This window comes from Erinaceus europaeus, chromosome 19, assembly GCF_950295315.1.
Source record: "Erinaceus europaeus chromosome 19, mEriEur2.1, whole genome shotgun sequence".
NCBI classification, from domain to species: domain Eukaryota; kingdom Metazoa; phylum Chordata; class Mammalia; order Eulipotyphla; family Erinaceidae; genus Erinaceus; species Erinaceus europaeus.
In genome coordinates, this window is record NC_080180.1 from 56,582,364 (window position 1) to 56,601,348 (window position 18,985).

The 18,985-nt window shown below is 47.8% G+C and overlaps 1 protein-coding gene across 4 annotated transcripts in view; it reads left to right on the forward strand.

Annotated features, from left to right (window-relative positions):
- ZNF827 (zinc finger protein 827) overlaps positions 1 to 18,985 on the forward strand; it is a 200,550-nt gene that overhangs the window by 96,752 nt on the left and 84,813 nt on the right. For all 4 annotated transcript variants that reach the window (XM_060178999.1, XM_060179000.1, XM_060179001.1 and 1 more), the window contains one exon: positions 17,363 to 17,602. In XM_060178999.1, the coding sequence (XP_060034982.1) occupies positions 17,363 to 17,602 (240 nt within the window). The remainder of the gene's footprint in view (positions 1 to 17,362; positions 17,603 to 18,985) is intronic.

The following is an 18,985-nucleotide window of genomic DNA, read 5'->3' on the forward strand; positions in this document are numbered from 1 at the left end:
CTTCCTTCAGAGGATGGAACATTCTCTACTGTTGTTGATCCACATTGAGGGCAAGGTCCTTTGGGGGCCCACAAAGGAATCTATTGTGTTGTTCCTGATAGAGATGACCGGTAACAATGGAGAGAGGGTTTTATTTGAGTTATAGGCCCATCATGTCTGTTTGGGAATCTCAGGACTCCTCGACTAGGTCTGGGAATTTTTTTATCTGAATTTTTTTTTTTTGGATGGTGTGATTTGAGTCACCAGAGTAGGACATTGGCTTCTGCGCAGTAAGGAGATCCCAGGAGAAGAATCCAGCCACGGTGCCAGGCCCGTGCCATTCATGTGGATGGCTGTCCTTGTTGAAATGCATGGAGACCTTGTGTTGTGGGGTCAGCAACTTCAGGGGGTGCAGGGTGAAGGCCCTACTCCCAGAGGGCCCTGCCTTGTGGTGTAGTGTCCTCTAGTACTGAGATATCTTTTTTTTTCTAGAAAAAGTTCTTCATTGTTTTATGTGCAAGAAACTTCGGTCAAAGAAGTAGGTATTTCAGGACTGGGGAGACAGCATAAAAGTTCCACAAAAGACTTCCATGCCTGAGGCTCCGAGGTCCCAGGTTCAACCCTTGGCACTACGTACCATAAGCTAGAGTTGAGCAGTGCTCTGAAAAAAAAAAAAAAAACTACAAATATCTCTTTTTCATCACTGAATCATAAAGAGCGTGCACGCTTCGATTTCGAGTGGATATTCAAGTGTCTAACCACTGATAGGCTGGTGCTCTTGAAAGAAGGGGGGTGTTGGGGGGGGCACTTCCTTTACTGTTGCCTTAAGTTGTCACTTTGGCATGTTCAGTGAGCACGATCTGAGTGGCATCCGGGCAACGGACTTGGGTGGCGCCAGACCCCCTCTCCTGTCCCTCTGCAGACTCAAGCAGTCACTCCGGTCTGACTTTTCCACATACAGTCAAATTTCTGGGGGTAGCTGCAGGTCTGCTGGGCTGGAATTCTTGTGGACAGAAGTCCTTGTTACTTCCTGCCTTGCTCATTCTCATTTCTAGAATCCTCTCCCATTAAGTGGGGGGGGGGGGGAGGCAGGGGAACTTTTCATCAAGAAGCGTGAATGAGAAAAGTAGGTTCCATTATCACCCCGTTTTCTCTTTCTTTCTTTTTGGCCCAGGGTATCACTAAAATGGAAAATCAAAAGGACTTATCTCTTCTCTTACTTGCTTTTCCTTAAGAACAGAGACCACAATCTATAGCGTAGGCCCTTCCCGTCTTTTCATTGAATTAATAAGAGGAAGCTGGCTGCCGACTCAGGCTGCCTCATTTCCAGGTCTAAATTCAATTCGGTTATGGACGCTGGGCACAGAGCCAGCCACATGGCAGGAGCAGCACTTGAAGACACATCTTTAAGGTAGACTGTTTTATAGGAGAAGCACAGACGAGTTAGTGACGAGGCTAAGTCTTTTCATTAGCGGTGTACTGGGGGAGAAGGAGTTTCCTTCAGCCCTATGGCTCTGCTTCTCTTTCCAGTCACTCATTGGAAAGTCAAGTGCCTGACCGCTGAGGCTGTCAGTTGATCACCATAAAGCAGGCAGGTCCCTGTCAGGAAACCCCTGGCCCACCGCGACTACCTGTTGTTATGTGATGCCAGCCGCCAAAGTAACAGACTCTCCGCTACATGTGCACCGGCCAGAGACAGTTCCCAGAAGTCATGGTCGGAGGAGGAAGGATAACGCCAGACAGACTGGGAGGAGTGAGATGCAGTGAAGTCCCGGCTCTGCACGGCCTCCTGCTTTGTCTCTGCTGTGATTCCAGAGAGGTAACTCAGCTCAGGGAATCAAGAAATGCCCACATCTCCCTTTGAAAAGCCGAGTGTCTCCATGGGAATGCACAGATGAAATGCACCTTGTAGGGCAGGAAAATAGCTTAGTTGATAGGACGCATGCCTTGCACTGTGCCGCGCTGGGGAGAGCTTTGGTGCTGTGACCTCAGTTCCTTTCTCTCTCTCTCTCTCTTTCTCTCCCTTCCTCCCTCTCTTTCTCTCTGCCTATCTCTCTCTCTCTGAAAAAAAGAAAAGAGTGAAAAAACTGACCCCAGAGCAGTGGAGTCAGGCCTTTCCAAAGGGCCCGTGTACCTAATAAGTGAAGATAGTGATTATTTATGACTCACTCATTCCTTGTGAGTCTCGAATAATGCTTCCGTGTTTTTCTGCAGTGTTCTTTGCTGCTGCATTTCATGACTTAGCATTGTGGACATTTTTTAAGGAGAAAGAAGGCCTGACTACCCCCACCACCAATCCACGACCATGTCAGAAATACGGAATAGTGTCTAAACACTGAGACATCAGAGACTTCAGCTAAATGCTTTCTCAGGGCAGACGCTCTCATTCACTGTTCCATGTGGTATTTCTCTCTTGGAACAGTCTTGTCTATCAAACGACATGAGTCGGCTGACTTAGTTGATGATCTCGGGATGGGAAGTGGGTGTTTCATCTTTTACTAATGTCATCTCACACTTGCCTCCTTCAAGCTTACAAGTTGTGCTGCTTAATTAAATGAGGGAGTCGAGCTGGGTGGCATTAGCTGTTCTAGTTCCTGTGCAGATGTCTTCCTTAGGGAAGACAGCTGAAGGAAAAGCCCTTTCCTATAGTGAATGTGTAGATACGTTAACAGAGCTATGGGAAAGAGTTAAAACGTGAGGGGCCAGGCAGTGGCACACCCAGTTGAGGGCACCCATTACAGTGCCCAAGGATCTGGGTTCAAACCCCTGGACCCCACCTACAGGAGGGAAGCTTCATGAGTGGTTAAGTCTCCCTTTCTTTTCTTTTTTTTTTTTTTACTATTTATTTTCCCTTTTGTTGCCCTTCTTATTGTTGTTAATATTATTGTTGTTCTTGTTGTCCTTGGATAGAACAGAGAGAAATGGAGAGAGGAGGGGAAGACAGAGAGGGGGACAGAAAGAGAGACACCTGCAGACTTGCTTCACTGCCTTTGAAGTGACTCCTCTGCAGATGGGGATCCATAGGCGGGTCCTTGCGCTTTGCGCCATGTGCGCTTAACCTGTTGCGCTACCGCCCGACTCCCTCTCCCTTTCTATCTTCTCCTTCCCTCTCTGCTTCTCCCCAATAAATAAATAAATAAAATAAGACATAAACAAAATCTTTTCAAATAATTAAAGCATAATTTAGAAGTACAGGTAGAAAAGTGTTCTTTCTCATGTATTTTACTAACATTGAAGAATTTGACAGCATAAAAATGTCAAAATTGCATATCCTGCTCAGCTGAAAATTATATATACTTTAGCTTCAATATTTGTCAGGTGATTGCAGAAAGCCATTGAGTCTAGCCTGCCCCCTGACTTTTTTAAGAAGTTAATTGTCAGGAGCTGGGCAGTGGCACAGTGGGTTAAGCACACATGACGCAAAGCAAAAGGACGCGCATGAGGATCCCAGTTCGAGCCCCCAGCTCCCCACCTGTAGGGGGGTCGCTTCACAGGTGCTGAAGCAGGTCTTCAGGTGTCTGTCTTTCTCTCCCCTGCTTTGTCTTCCCCTCCTCTCTCGATTTCTCTCTGTCCAATCCAACAACTATGACAACAATAATAATAATGATGAGCAACAAAATGCGAAAAATATCCTCCAGGAGCAGTGGATTCATAGTGCGGGCACCGAGCCCCAGCGACAGCCCTGGAGGCAAAAAAAATAAATAAATAAAAGAAGTTATTTGTCTTAAAGGGGATTTTTAGATTGATTTAAATTTTATTTGTTTTAAAAACTATTTTTATTTGCTAGAACAGAGAGAAATTGAGAGGGGAAGCAGAGATAGACGGGGAGAAAGAGAAAGACCTGCATTTCTACTTTATTGATTGTGAAGCCTCTCACTCCTCACAGGAAGAGATGGAGGCTTGAACCTTTGTCCTGGTGCTTTATAACACATGTGCTCAACTGGGTATACCAACACCTGGCCCCTAGACTGATTTTTTAAATTAGTGATTTGATATTGATTTACAAAATTATAAGGTAATAGGGATATAATTCTTTTTTGATTATTTATTCCCTTTTGTTGCCCTTGTTGTTTTATTGTTGTAGTTATTATTATTCTTGTCATTGTTGGATAGGACAGAGAGAAATAGAGAGAGGAGGGGAAGACAGAGAGGGGGAGAGAAACGTAGACACCTGCAGACCTGCTTCATCACTTGTGAAATGACTCCCCTGCAGGTGGGGAACGGGGGTTCCAACCAGCATCCTTATGCCAGCCTTTATGCTTTGTGCCACGTGCACTTAATTCACTGTGCTACTGCCCAACTCCCAGGGGTATAATACTTTTTTTTTTCTAAAGATTCTTTAAAACAATTTTTTAAATTTATTTTCTGTTTTGTTGCCCTTGTTATCTTTTTATTGTTGTTGTAGTTATTGTTGTTGTCATTGTTAGGACAGAGAGAAATGGAGAGAGGAGGAGAAGACAGAGATGGGGAGAGAAAGAGAGACACCTGCAAACCTGCGTCACCGCCTGTGAGGCAACTTCCCTGCAGGTGGGGAGCCGGGGCCTTGAACCAGGATCCTTATGCCGGTCCTTGCGCTTTGCACCACGTGCATTTAACCCGCTGCTCTAACGCCCGACTCCCAGGGATATAATTTTATACAGTTCCCACCATCAGAGTTTTGTGTCCCATCCCTTCCATTGGAAACTACAGTAGTTCTCCTAAAATCACTGATATGGGCTATGAGCCGATTCTATAGCTATCTGTGTATATATATATCCCCCCACCCCATTTTTTCAATGGTCTTGCTTTCACTTCCTTTTTTTTTTCTCTAAGTTTATTGCTGGGGCTTGGTGGCTGCACTATGAATCCACTGCTCCTGGAGGCTATTTCTTCCCACTTTGTTGCCATTATTGTTATTGTTGTCATTGTTTTTGGATAGGACAGAGAGAAATCAAGAGAGAAGGGGAAGACAGAGAGGGGGAGAGAAAGAGAGACACCTGCAGACCTGCTTCACCACTTGTGAAGTGACTCCCCTGCAGGTGGGGAGCCGGGGGCTCAAACCAGGGTACTTACACCGGTCCCTGCGCTTTGTGCCATGTGCGCTTAACCCGCTGCACGACTGCCCAGCCCCGCCTTCACTTCCTTTCACGTTCACCCCATACACCTATTACTACTTCCAAATGTATTTCCTCTTTCCCTCTTCTCTCTCAGATAAGCATGCCTAGCTTCATCTGGTGTTTTCTAGATTAGCTTCCCTTCATTACTGATATGAAAAGTAAGATTCCTGGTGACAGATTCTTCAGGTCCTGGTGGAATGGGGGTACAAAGTCCTCTGTAGTGATGGTTTAACAACTCCATGGATAGACTTAAAATCATTAAGTCACACACTTTTACATGGGTGAACATCAGGGTTAAGTGAATTATATTTCAATTAAGTTGTATGAGGTCCCGGGTTATTCCCTGGCATCTCTAAACAGTCACCTGTCCTCTGGGCTGGGGAGACAACAGAGCATTTTAATCTCCCCAAAGAGAAATTCCACACCCAGAAGGCTTCACTCGTTTCCCTCTACCACCACCCCAGCCACTAATGTACTATCTGCTTCTCTAGAATTGCCTATTCTGCACAAAATATGCAGAAACTTGTTCTGCAATACGTGGTCTTTTACGACCGACTTCTTTCATTTAGCATAATGTTCTTTCCCAGTTCATCTGTGTTACAATGAGTATCAGTTCCTTATTCATTTTTAGTGACTGAATAATATTCCATCAGGTGCTCTTGAATGGGTATACCAGTAACACAATACTCTTTTATACCCCATATAAAATGGATATGCCACACCTTGTTCACCTACTAATGAGCTTTTTGGGGTATTGCCCAGCTTTTGCTGCTGTGAACATTCCTGTTCAAGCACATCTGTGGATGTAAGTTATGTTTCTCCTGGACTTAAATCTGGGGGTGGTGTTGCTGGGTCAATAGGTTACTTTGTGTTTAAGATTTTGAGGACTTGCCAAGTGCCTTCCAGTGCAAATGCACTTTCTTATCCCACCAGTCCTATATGGAAGTTCCATTTACTTCCCATCCTTATCAGAATGTGAATCGATCATCTTCTTATTACAGCCACCCAGCTGGGTGTGAACTAACACTTCATGTGAGCTGAACTTCCATGTCCTTGATGACTAACAACAATATGCTGATTGTCATGTCACTAGTCTTTGTCTCTTCAAATCCCTCTCCCACTTTTCACGGACATGGCTTTTCGTTCTTGACAGGGAGCCCCCTTTATACACCTTGGGTAGAGTCCCTTAGGGAACAGTCTTTCCCATTCTGCTCTTTCCCAGCTCTTGCCTCTATGACTTACAAAAGGACAGCTTTTAATTTTGGTTTTCTCCCTCTTTCCTTTCATGAACACCACCCCCAGTGCCACAACCCCAAACATCAGGTGAAAAATACAGACTTGTTTGATATCCGCTGGAAAGACTGTCTTTACTTCCATGAGCAGTTTGTAAGTTTCAAATGTTGAGTCTCTGAAGCTTCACTTACTGGCTAGCTACCCCCAGAGCAGAGGTGAGCCTTTGATTTCTGGATTTGCTCTGGCAGTCTGTAATTCAGCAGATGGGAAACAATATGTCTGTGCAACATTTTAGAAAGACTCCTGGGAGTCGGGTGGTAGCGCAGCGGGTTAAGCACACATGGCGCAAAGAGTAAGGACCGGAGGAAGGATCCCAGTTCAAGCCCCCGGCTCCCCACCTGCAGGGGGAGTCGCTTACAATGGTGAAGCAGGTCTGCAGGTGTCTTTCTCTCCCCCTCTCTGTCTTTCCCTCCTCTCTATTTCTCTCTGTCGTATCTAACAATGACAACATCAATAACAACAACAACAATAACTACAACAACAATGAAAAACAACAAGGGCAACAAAAGGGGAAATAAATAAATATTTTTTTAAAAGACTCCATATTGTTGTTATTATTATTTAAGTTAATGAGGGTGTCCCAAACAAGGGATAAGAACCTGGTCACTTTCCTTATCCTCTTATCTATCCTAAACAATGCTCAGAATCTAAGTACACTTACACATACTCCATCTCCCCCCCCCACACACACACAAACACACACACACACACACACACAGGAAACTCTTAATGAGGCAAGTTAAATTGCAGATAAGGAGTTAGACCCTTATCTTGGTGCTTGACAAGGAAATGAAAACCGGACATAGTTGGAACACAGGCAAAACACTCCATTTTCTATAAGGAGGGACTAGCTCTCTCTGTGATGATAAAAATGAGGTATGTAGGAGTCAGGCAGTAGTGCAGTGGGTTGAGCGTAGGCGGCGCAAAGTGCAACGACCAGCGTAAGGATGCTGGTTCGAACCCCCAGCTCCCCACCTGCAGGGGAGTCGCTTTACAGGCAGTAAAGCAGGTCTGCAGGTGTCTGTCTTTCTCTCCCCCTTTGTCTTCCCTTCCTCTCTCCATTTCTCTCTGTCCTATCCAATAATGATGACATCAATAACAATAACTATAACTACAACAATAAAAAACAAGGGCAACAAAAAGGAAATAAATAAATATTTTTTAAAATGGAGTATGTGCGAATATCCAGAGAATTGTGTTCTTGGAGGTCCAGCTCCTGTAGATCTGGGAGGGGCTGCTGGGAGGGATTGTTCCCTGTCACCTGGCTGCTTAGGCTGGATGAACAGCAGGAACAGCTGTTTGCAGCTGCGGGGGCGGGGCTTCCTACTGTAGCCTGCAGCACAGCTGGTGTCACACTGACGGCCCCGCCCATTCCTCAAACCCACACACCTGAGTGGCTGTTGTTGCCGCCTCCGGCCTTACGTGGGCGCTGTTGCAGCTCCCACCCCAGGGACCCTGCACCTTTGAGCCTTGCCCTTAGCTTTCCTGATCTGTCTCCTTCCACCTCTCACCCACCTGAAGGCCTGGGTTGTCGCTGGGCTGACTCAAAAGGCCATTTGTTTGGTCACCGCCTCCCGCTGCATAGCTGCATATGTTAAGACAGCCAAGGAAATTTGTATTGGCTCCTGTTCCCAGAAAACAGGCTAGAAGTCTGCAAGGAATGTCCTAGGCTCCGCCTTCCTCCGGAGACTCTGGCTGGCCCGAGGGGAGGAGGAGCTAGGTCCAGCCCCAGAGGGCAGGGCTGGGAGGCTACCCACAGGACTTCCAGATCCTTCCGTTGAACCTTGAGCAAAGACATGAAGAATGCCAACCCAGGGAGATGCCTCCAGTTGGGCTCCTGCACCTCTCCCTGCCTCTCTGGGTCACCTTCTGCTTTGGGGGACTAACAGCTGGTGCTGTTATTTTGTCCACAGGAGAGGAGTTGTGGTGGCTGGTGGTGACAGGCCTGGGCAGCCGAGGGAAGCCATTGCTGTGTGGATGCTGATGTCACAGGACCCAGCCACCACTCTCTGCCAGTTTTCATTCTGAGCACAAGTTTCTTGCCAGATCGGATTCTGTGCTGCCTCAAAGTCTCTCACATACACCACTCCCCACCCCACCCCTCCCCCCATGCCAGAGTGACCTCCATTCCTGTTCTTTTGGCTGTCACCACAGCGTTGGTTTTGGGAGGGAAAGCGTCAGCATTGAGCGAGAGAGGGAGAGCCAGCTCATTGCTGTTGTCGAGGCACTGCCAGGGATCGAACTGGGAACCTAGGTGTGTGAGTCCCCTGGCGTGCTTTCGGAAGCCATCTTTGCCATGCCCCACTCACCGTCAGCTTTTCCCCACAGTGTGCTGGGTGTGCCTTGCTCTCTCTCCTGTTTTCTGCCTCTGTGGCAGTAAGTGAATTCATTCACCACTTCCTAGTTTTTTGTGGTTGGTCTTGGCTGGTGTCTCTTCCCCACAAGCTGGAGAAGGGTGGTGGTGGTGTTGGGGGAGAGTGTCACCTCCTTTTATCTGGGGTCCCTAAGCGGGTAGGAAGGGCTAAGTCCCAGGCTGGACTCCTCACTGCTGTCTACCACCACTGAGTCCTCCTATGCCCACTTACCTCAGACACCCCTGTCCTTCCTGTCGGAGCCTCCCTCCTGGGCATGGCCTTCCTGCAGTCTCTCTGACCCTCATCCATGTGACCAGAGTGATGCTCTGTGAACCCCACTGTGCAGAGGAGGGGCTGACCCTGAGCAGAGCTGGAAACTGAGGTGGGGATGCTAGCACCTCTGAGCTGGTCCTAGAAGCTTGCTCTACCTGTGAACACTCCAGTGGGCCCTTCACTTGGGAGCCCCCCATTTCTCCCCAAGCCAGCAGATGGGGTGCTGGGCAAATGACATGTTTCTTTTCTTGCACTTTTGAAGCAAACTGTGGGCAGTTGAGAAGAAAGCTGGGGACCAGGAGGCGGATTTGCCGCGACAGATGGCCGTCTCCTTGTGCCGACACCTTCAGAGTCTTGTCTGCCCCATCCTGACACTGTTAAAAATACCCCCCTCTCCACCACCACCAAGATGTGGCTCATCTGTGAGAGTGGGCCAGGCAGTGGCACAATCGGTTAAGTGCACATAGTACTAAGTGCAAGGATCTAGGTTCGAGCCCCTGGGGCTTCACAAGTGGTAAAGCTGGTCTACAGGTGTCTGTCTTTCTCTATTCCTCTCTATCTTCCCCATCTCTATCAATGTCTCTCTGTCATATACAATTTAAAAAAAAGTGGAGGCCGGGTGGTAGGACAGAGGGTTAAGCACATGCAAGGGTTAGGCAAAGCGCAAGGATCAGCGCAAGGATCCCACTTTGAGCTCCCGGCTCCCCACCTGCAGGGGGGTTGCTTCACACGTGGTGAAGCAAGTCTGCAGGTGTCTATCTTTCTCTCCCCCTCTCTGTCTTCCCCTCGTCTCTCGATTTTTCTCGGTCCCAGTCCTATACATCAACAACAAGCAATAATAATGGTAACAAGGATAAACAACAAAGACAGCAAAAGGGATAAAAAATAGCCTCCAGGAGCAGTGGTTTCGTAGTTCAGGCATGGAGACCCAGCAATAACCCTGGAGGCACAAATAAATTAATTAAATAAAAGGGAAGAAAGAAAAAATGGTCACTAGGAGTAGTGGATTTGTAGTGCCAGAAAGGAGCCCAGTGATAATTCTGGAGGCAAAAAATAAAATAAAATAAAATAAGATAAAATAAAATAGAGAAGGGGGAGAAAGAAAGAGACCTGCAGACCTGCTTCAATGTTCACGAAGCTCCCCCTGCAGGGGGAGACAGGAAGTTGCGCACGTGTGCTCAAGCAGCTGCGCCACCACCCAGGCCCCTCCCCCATCTCTGATTCTTTCTGGGACTGATAGAGGATCCTCTTTGGGGTTTGTGGATCCCTTCCCCTCCTCCCACTGCTAGCTTTTCTGACTGTCCACTGCCTGCATGCGCCAGGCCACAGGAGCAGAGAGAAGATGAGAGGAAGGGACTGGGTGAGTCACTTCTGCTATTTGCAAGTCACTTTGATTAAAAAAAGAAAAAAGATAGCAACACTTGGGCAAGCAGGCTGAGATACAGTCAGAATAAATCGTGACGGTGTCCCTGTACTTTGTCCCTACACAAAATGGGGACTGAAGAGCCCCCCGGGGGACATCTGCCACCACCACCACATGTCCCCCCACTCTGTCCATACCTCTGCCCCACAGTCCCCTGTCAAAAGCAGAGACCTGTTGATTGACTATTAGAACTTTGGTTTAGGGCAAAAGGATATAAGGACCCCCTGGTCCTTGAGCTACTCACTGCAGCTGACTCTTTTTTTTTGTAATTTCTTTATTGGGGGTCTCATGGCTTACAGTGGATGGTAAGATACAGTAGTTTGTACATGCGTAACATTTCCCCGTTTTCCACATAACAATTCAGCCCCCACTAGGTCCTCGTCTGCCCTCATGTTCCAGGACCTGAACCTCCCCCCTGCCCCCACCCCAGAGTCTTTTACTTTGGAGCAGTGTACCAGCTCCAGGCCAGGTTTGCAGCTGACCCCTTCCATTCATTTTGCGCTCTTCCTTCGTGTTTATCAGTCGTGACTCAACTCTCGCCTGACTGCTTATTGAGTTCCTCCTATTTTCTGGGCCTTTTGGGATACAAAGCTGGACACGACAGGCTCCTTGCTTGCACAAGCCTCTATTCATCCACCTCATCTGTTGCTACTTCTCTCTTCCTCTCCCTCTCTGTCTGTCTGTCTGTCTCTCTCTCTGCTCGCCAGGCTTGCTGGCCCTGCCATCCCCTGTGGAAACATTGACCGGAAGAGAAGTAGTCTGAGTCTCCACAGACATCTCCTTGTGACATGATTCAGTAATATTTAGCACCACCTCAGAAAGGCATTTTAAGCCTGTCTGCATAGATTCCAGCCCTTTCACCATCTGTCAGTGAAAAATACTTAGGCGCGTGGTAAGAGTCCCAGTGACAGCATGGTACTTGCTATGTGTCCTCCTTTCCTCTCTCAGGCCCCAAGGCCCCCTCTGTTCCCTTCTGTCCCCCTCTGTCTGCTTGCCTCCACTCAGCCTCAAGACATGGCCAGCCCACCCATGACAGGCTTAGACTTGGTGTCTCTGTGTGTTCGTTTCTTGTAGATTCCTTGTGTTGGGTTCAGGCCTGCCACGTTCATAGCAAGATGTGTGCCCTACCTGGTGAACTCTCTCTCTGGCCTCGATTTGAGGTTTTTATTGTTGGTTTTCCCCACCAGGGTTATTACTAAAACATTTTTTAAAGATTTATTATTATTTTTAAAATCTTATTTATCTATTGGCTAGGAAAGGAGAGGGGTAGTGGAGGAGTTGTGGTAGACTGGCCACAGCACTGCACTTCTGTCCCCTCTACTCGTGCTAGCATTTCTTTATTTAGTTGGCTAGGATAGAGGGAAACTGAGAAGGGAGGAGAAGGCGGAGAGATAGAGACACCTGCAGCACAGTGTTGCCACTTGTGAAGCTTCTCCCCTACAGCTGGAGGGGGGGGATGGAACCCAGGTCCTTGACAGAGACAGATTGAGAGGGAAGAGAGATAGGAAAGGAGAGAGAGATCTGCTTACCTCCCCTGCAGGTGGGGGCCCGGGGCTTGAACCTGGGTCCTTGTACACTGTAATGTGTGCACTCCACCCGGTGCTCACTAGCGCCACCCCTCCCCCCATCTTTTCTCTCTACCTCTTTTTTTTCCGTGTTGTGACTTTGTACTTGAAATGGCAGAGCAGAAGGATCAGTCAGCTGGGGCAAAGTTAAGCTCTGTCCTGTGACTTTATAAAGAGATTCTCTCATAAATAGAAGTTGAGAACGAAGAACAGAAAGGGAGACACAAAGTAGAATATAGTGTTAGTCTATAGTAGTGTAGTATATAGTATATAAGTAGAGTATATAGTACCAAAGAGAAAACCTCTGGGTGGAGGGTGAGGGTAGATTTTAAGCTTCATTACAGGAGCATGGGGGTAGGGACACAGACCTTTGGTGGTAGGAATGGTGTTAATACACACTCCTATTAACTTAGAAGGAAAAAAAAAAAGAAGGAAAGAAAGGAAGAGAGAGAGAGAGAGAGAAGAAATAAAGAGAAAGATTCTCTGGACCAGGTGGTAGTGTGTGCACCTGGTTAAGGAAACACATTACAGTGTGCAAGGACCCGGGTTCAAGCCTCTGGTCCCCACCTGCAGGGGGAAAGCTTCACAAGTGGTGAAGCAGGGCTGCAGGTGTCTGTCTCCCTCTCTATCTCCCCTACCCTTCTCAATTTCTGTCTCTGTCCAATAATATATATGGTAGGGGGCTGGGCAGTGGTGCGCCTGTTTAAGTGCACACATCACAACATGCAAGGACCTGGGTTCAAGCCCCTGGTCTCACCTACAGGGAGAAATCTTCATGAGTGGTGAAGCAGGGTGGCAGGTGTTTCTCCGTCCCTTTCTCTGTCTTTATCTGCCCCTCCCCTTTCAATTTCTTTCTATCTCTATCCAATAATAAATAAATAAAAATACTTTAAAAAAGGAACGAAAGAAAGAAAGAAAAAGGAGGGAAGGAAGGAAGGAAGGAAGGAAGGAAGGAAGGAAGGAAGGAAGGAAGGAAGGGATTCGCAAAGGATTCACAGTGTGTGTGGACAAGGGAGGTGATGGGAGAGAGCAAACTTGCATGTGTGTAGCCGGGCCCCTGTGTATGGGGTGGGTGTGGGGCAGGGAGGGCTGCAGAGTCTGCTGCGACCGCCCCTTCCCAGGCCTGCGTGTTCTGGCACCCCAGCTGGCACCCCAGCAGCCTCATGGGGCCCCTAGTGGGAGGTAAGCCTGCAACTCAGCCCTTTCTTCTTCTCTGTCTCTGGGTGCTGATTAAATTGGGGTGGAGTGGGGTGAGAAGAGAAGACAACAAACGTGTGGTCAAAATCTGGATGACCTAGGGACTGAGTGATTCCATGTCCCCCAGGAACTGGGGTTCAAGCCCCTGATCCCCACCTGCAGGGAAGCAGCTTCGTGAGAGGTGAAGCAGGTCAGCACTTGTCTCTCTTTCACTCTCTACCTCCCCCTCTCCTCTCAGTTTCTCTCTGTCCTGACAAATAATAAAGCAGAAAGGGAAAAAAAGGAGGAAGGAAGAAAGGAAGGAAGGGAGAAAGGGAGGGGAAATGGTCACCGGAAGCTATGAATTCAACATGCAGGCACTGAGCCCCATCAATAACTCTTATGACAATAATAAATACATAAATACTTAAAAAAAAAAAAAACAACCCTTTGAAGACCTTGACTGAGTCTGGAGTTTTTTGTGGTTCTCACAACCAGGGGACAGGTAGAGACCAGGGACATTGTAAATATTCTACTGTGCACAGCTCGGCCACCTGGAAAAAAGAAAAGACACTTCTGGCCCCAAGTGCCAGTACTCAGGTTGAGGAGCCCTATTGGGAAAAAGAAAAAGGAAGGAAAAAGAGAGGCAAGGAGACACTTGACAATGGTGTGACTGCCGGAAGAGAAGGGCCATCAGAGCACATCTTGTGTCACATCTCCCACTGAGACGCCAGCTGGGCAGCCCTTCCTCTGAGCCCACAGTCCACGAGGAGGCTGTGGGGTCTTAGCAGCCATCAGTGTGCTAGGATTTTTAGAAAGGTCACGTGTTGTCATCAGAAAGCCCTTCATGGAAGCCATACTTGAAATTAGCCCAAGTTCCTTTGAGAAACTAATTAATTTCATTAGATGTAGTGGTGCTAGCAGCCAGGTGATTTAAAAAAAAATATTTAAAAATTATTTACTACACACAAGAGAGTTTCACATGAATAAGAAAGGAGAAAAGGAGATCCAAGAGGTGGCACAGTGAATGAGGCATTAGACTCTCAAGCGTGAGGTCCTGAGTTTGATCTCTGGCAGCACATGTACCAGAGTGATGTCTGGTTCTCTGTCTCTCCTCATATTGTTCTCATTAATAAATAAACAAAATCTTAGAGAAAGAGAGAGAGAGAAAGACAGACAGACAGACAGACAGACAGACACTAGGGCACCATTCTGGTACATGCAGTGCTGGGAATCAAACCAGTGAAAAGCTGATGTCCAGCTGGTGGTGCTGTCTTCCCAGCTGCTCCCACAGTGCTTTGTAACCCAGGGGAGGGAGAGGAGGCAGCAGGAGCCAACATCAGAGCTCCTTCCTGGCTCTGATTTTTAGGTGTTTGAGATTTTCGTTTTTTGAATGAAGCCAATCCCTTCTGGGTATTTCTTGGTGTCCCTCTTCAGGCCGCGGATGTGCTGAGGGTTCAGAGACATCCGTGCACTGCTCCCACAGCTCACAGCCCAGTGAGACGTGGGTTATGCAGTCACCTCGGGCCACTTAGCTGGAGGTCCTGGTGCTTGTCAAGTCATCAGGTCCCTAAGGGATGGAAGGTGGGGGGGGGTCACAGGTCAGTTTTCCCAGAAGAATCAGAGGAACTGGAATATGAAGACCCAGAAGCTAAATGGGCACCTTGGAAAATGTTCTGTTTTTCTGTTCTTTACTATTTAACAATTAAATCAATTAATTGGGGTTTTCCCCCTTTGTTTTATTTTCTTTGATAGGATTAGGACACAGAGAAATTAAGAAAGAGGAAAGAGAAAGGGGGAGAGAGAGAGACACTTGCGCAGACCTGCTTCACCATACAGAAAGCATCCCCCCTGCAGGTGGAGACCAGGGGCTTGAACCTGGGTCTTTGCAGATAGTAACATGTGTACTCAACCAGGTGTGCTACTTCCAAGCCCCCAATGAAGTTAGGTTTACATGTTTCAGACACATGCAGAGGAAAATAAAAAGTCATCTTGGCAGGAATGGAGTGAAGGGAAAGATCTAAATAAATAGAAGGAGGAGGAGGAGGAGGAGGAGGAGGAGGAGGAGAAGTCAGTTTCCCTGAGAAGTATGTGTAATCTGTCAGGAAGCAAAAAAGGACAATTAGCAGACTTCTTACATAAGCTCTTATCGATAGCACCATGCTAATTTTAATCATTTAATTAGGAATGCTCTCGGTCTCCTCTCCTGCAAATCAATAAACTTTGTACATCCTTGGCATTCAGTCTCCTCTCGCTTGTGAGGACAGCGTAGCGTTCCCTGACAAATAAGATGGAGAAGTACGGCTGTCAGCAGCAGTGGGCGCATAGTGCTGGCATCGAGCCCCAATGATAACCCTGGAGGCAAAAAAAAGTCACAGAGACTCTTGAGGGTCAAGTTTTTCCTCACTACTTTACTGGGGCTTAATGGTGTCCGGTGCAGTTGTTTATACATGGGCAGATAGATGTCTGTGGAACATCCTCACCTCCAGCCTTTTCCACCATCATGCGCCTGCTCCCTCTCGCTGCTCTCCCAGAGTCTTTGACTTCAGTGTGAAACACACAAGAGAGTTTCAAGTCCAAGTTTCACCTTGTGTTTTCCATTCTCCCTCTCATCGCGGTCATCTTCCTTCTCCTCCTCCTCTTCTTCCTCTTCTACCTCCTCCTCTTCCTCTGTCTCCTCTTCCTCATTTCTCGCCTCTTTCTCCTCTTCCTTCTCCTCTTTCTCTTCTCATTGCCATGGGGTTATCTGTGCCTGCTTCATGCATTCACTGCTCCTGGCGGCCACTTTCTCCCACCTTTTATTCTTTTTTCCCCCCCTTTTCTTTCATAGGACAGATAGAGATTGAGGGGGGGAGGGGCCAGGTAGTGATACACCTGGTTGAACGCACACATTACAATGCGCAAGGACCAAGGACCCAGGTTCAAGCCCCCAGTCCCCACCTGCAGGGGGAAAGCTTCACAAGTGGTGAAGCAGTGCTGCAGGTGTCTCTCTGTCTCTCTCCCTCTCTATCTCCCCCTTCCCTCTAGATTTCTGGCTGTCTCTAGCCAATAAATAAAGATAATAAATTTAAAAAAACTAGAAAATAAAAGTTGAGAGGGGGCGAGGAGATAGGGAGAAAGGGAGACAGAGAGAAAGAGACAGAGCAGCAGGTGGGGATCGGGCTTGAACCTGGATCCTTGCACATGGTAATCGACCAGGTACGCCAGCCCCGGCCCCCTGATCTTGTGTCTTAAGTTCTGCCTCTGTGTGAGGTCTTCTGGTGCTCATCCTGCCCTCTCTTTCTGGGCTTACCTCACTTAACATAACGGGGGACCACTCTTTAGCTGATGATGGTTGTGCCTGGCTAGCTGTGATTCCTTTTTGCTGTTCTTTTCTGGGATGCTGAGAACGTTCCAGAAAAACCTTACTAGTAAATGCCTACTGGTGTGGCAGTGTGACCTTAATTTTCAAGTGACCCAAATTAATGGCTGGGCTTATCACCTACATTACTTCAAAGACGTTCTCTCTCTCCCAGCGGCGCTACTAGCTTCTCCAGCCTCGCAAAGTGAACCTAAGGTTCAGACTTAAGACCAAGCGTTGACAGTCAGAACAGCCAGAGGATGGTACCATTATTATAGCCTGTGAGACTGTTGTTTGTCTACGTGTTAGCCCTGCAGCTGCAATTAACTTCCTAGGTGGTCCTGGGACTGAGAGTAGCTCCCAGCAAGGTGTAAAAACCTCAGCTGAAGTAACCCTATTCACCCTTTATTAACCTAGGTGTCCTGAAAGAGAATGAAAGAATCTGATCACAGCTTAAACAGCAGAGGAAAAAGAAGCATGGTATTAATGTGCCTGTTCTAATTTGATTCCCTGCTACTGAATGAGTTATCAAAGGAGGGCAGATATTTGCTGTGTTTTGAAAGATCTAGAAGCAATAAGGTCTGAAAGGGAGGAGCTCAGGGGAGGGGTCTGGAGACACTGATCTAGAAGTCTGGGTTCTAGACCCAGTTCTGCTCCATTTGTGTAGCTTTGGGCCTGTCACTGGGCTTTTGTGTCCTCTCTTTTTGGGAGCAACCCAGGGTTAAACAGTCTTCTAACTGTCCCCCCTTCCCCACCCCACACTCACATACATGAGCCCCAGCGTTGTGTCTGTGAATGGAAACGGGTCTGGTTCGGAGTTAAGGAGTTGGTCTCCCGCTTTCTCTCCACCCACCCGCCTGCAGCGGAAAGTTACAAGGAGACTCAGATGGTGAAGATTAAGGAGGAGCCCATGGAGGTTGACATCCAGGACTCACACATCTCCATATCACCCAGTCGGAATGTTGGCTACAGCACTTTACTCGGGCGTGAGAAAGCCGAACCCTTGCAGAAGATGCCAGAGGGCAGGATGCCGTCCGAGAGGAGCCTCTTCAGCCAGGACATCTCTGTGAAGATGGCTTCTGAGCTCCTCTTTCAGCTGTCGGGTATGTGTGTGTGTGTGTGTGTGTGTGTGTGTGTGTGTGTGTGTGTGCGCGCGCGCGCGTGTGCATGTGTGTGTGTGTGTTTCCCTAAAATGCGAGCCATCACAACTGGCTGGAAGCAGAGCTGCTCTGACCCAGTAAGAGCACCTCCACCACAGGGTTCTTTGAGACTGTGTGCTACCTCCTTGGTTGCTCTCACATGCTTCCTCTGGCTCCTCACACACACAGGTAACCAGATGTTGCCAGGTGGACATTCTGCCAAACTTGCTTGAATGAACAGTTAAGAGCCCTTTGGAATTAGGACTCTATTCAGTTCTGAGCAGATGATTCCTGTGAACGGGACCACACAGCTCACCTATAATTTTGTCCAGACAGATGATCTAACTAATGCTTCCCTCTTCCCCTCCTTTCCCCCCCCCTTTTTTTTCTTTTAATAATTCGAGAAGGATAAACTTTCATTTGCTCAGGCAGGGACTGAGTTATGGTAGTTATGGTGCATTCTGAGTCAGTGAGATTTTGCCCTATCTTGCTCAAATCAGGAGTCCGGGAAGGTAAAAAGCCAATGATGAAGAGACAGACACAGTTCCCAGCTCTATAATCTGGGAAGACATTTTCTGCACACACTTCTCTTTCCCCATCCTCTTCCCCTTTCCTTTCCTCATCTCCTTCTTCTCCTCCTCCTCCTCCTTCTTCTTCCCACATTTGGAATTGAAAAGCTCAGCCAAGTGCGTTGGTAGAAGAGTTAGGGCCCTGGGGCCTATGGTGGTGTCAGTCCTCCTGTGCTCCATGCTGTCAGTCCATCCTGGATGCTCCTATAAGAGTCAGCTCCACACGCAGACCAGCAGGAACCTGCAGATTGGAATTCACGCCACCCCCCACCCCTAGAGTTCACTCCCTACTCAGATTTGATGAGCCATTTGGTTAAGGCCAACAAACTATAAACACCCACAGATGCCTCCTCTCATTGAAATATTCTCATTGAAATATTCACTTGTTTCCCCTTCACCTCCCAAACACACACACACACACACACACACACACACACACACACACACCACCAGGTGAGAGAAGCTAGTGTCTGTGCGCCATCTAGAGGGGTCACCATCCCCACCTCGCCTTGTGACACAGGCAGCTCTGTGCACTCATTAGCTAGAGCTACGGACACTGGCGTCGGGGCTCTGAGGCCAGGACAGTTGGTTTGGAGCTCTGCGGTGGTGGAAAAGCATTAGCCCAGTACATTTAACAGGGCACAAACATCTTTGCAACATTCTAAATATGCAAAACACTTTTATTGTTTGTTTTGTTTTGTTTTGTTTTGTTTCGTTTGTGGATAGGACAGAGAATTGAAAGGGGAGGGGAAGCTAGAGAGGGAGATAGACACCTGTA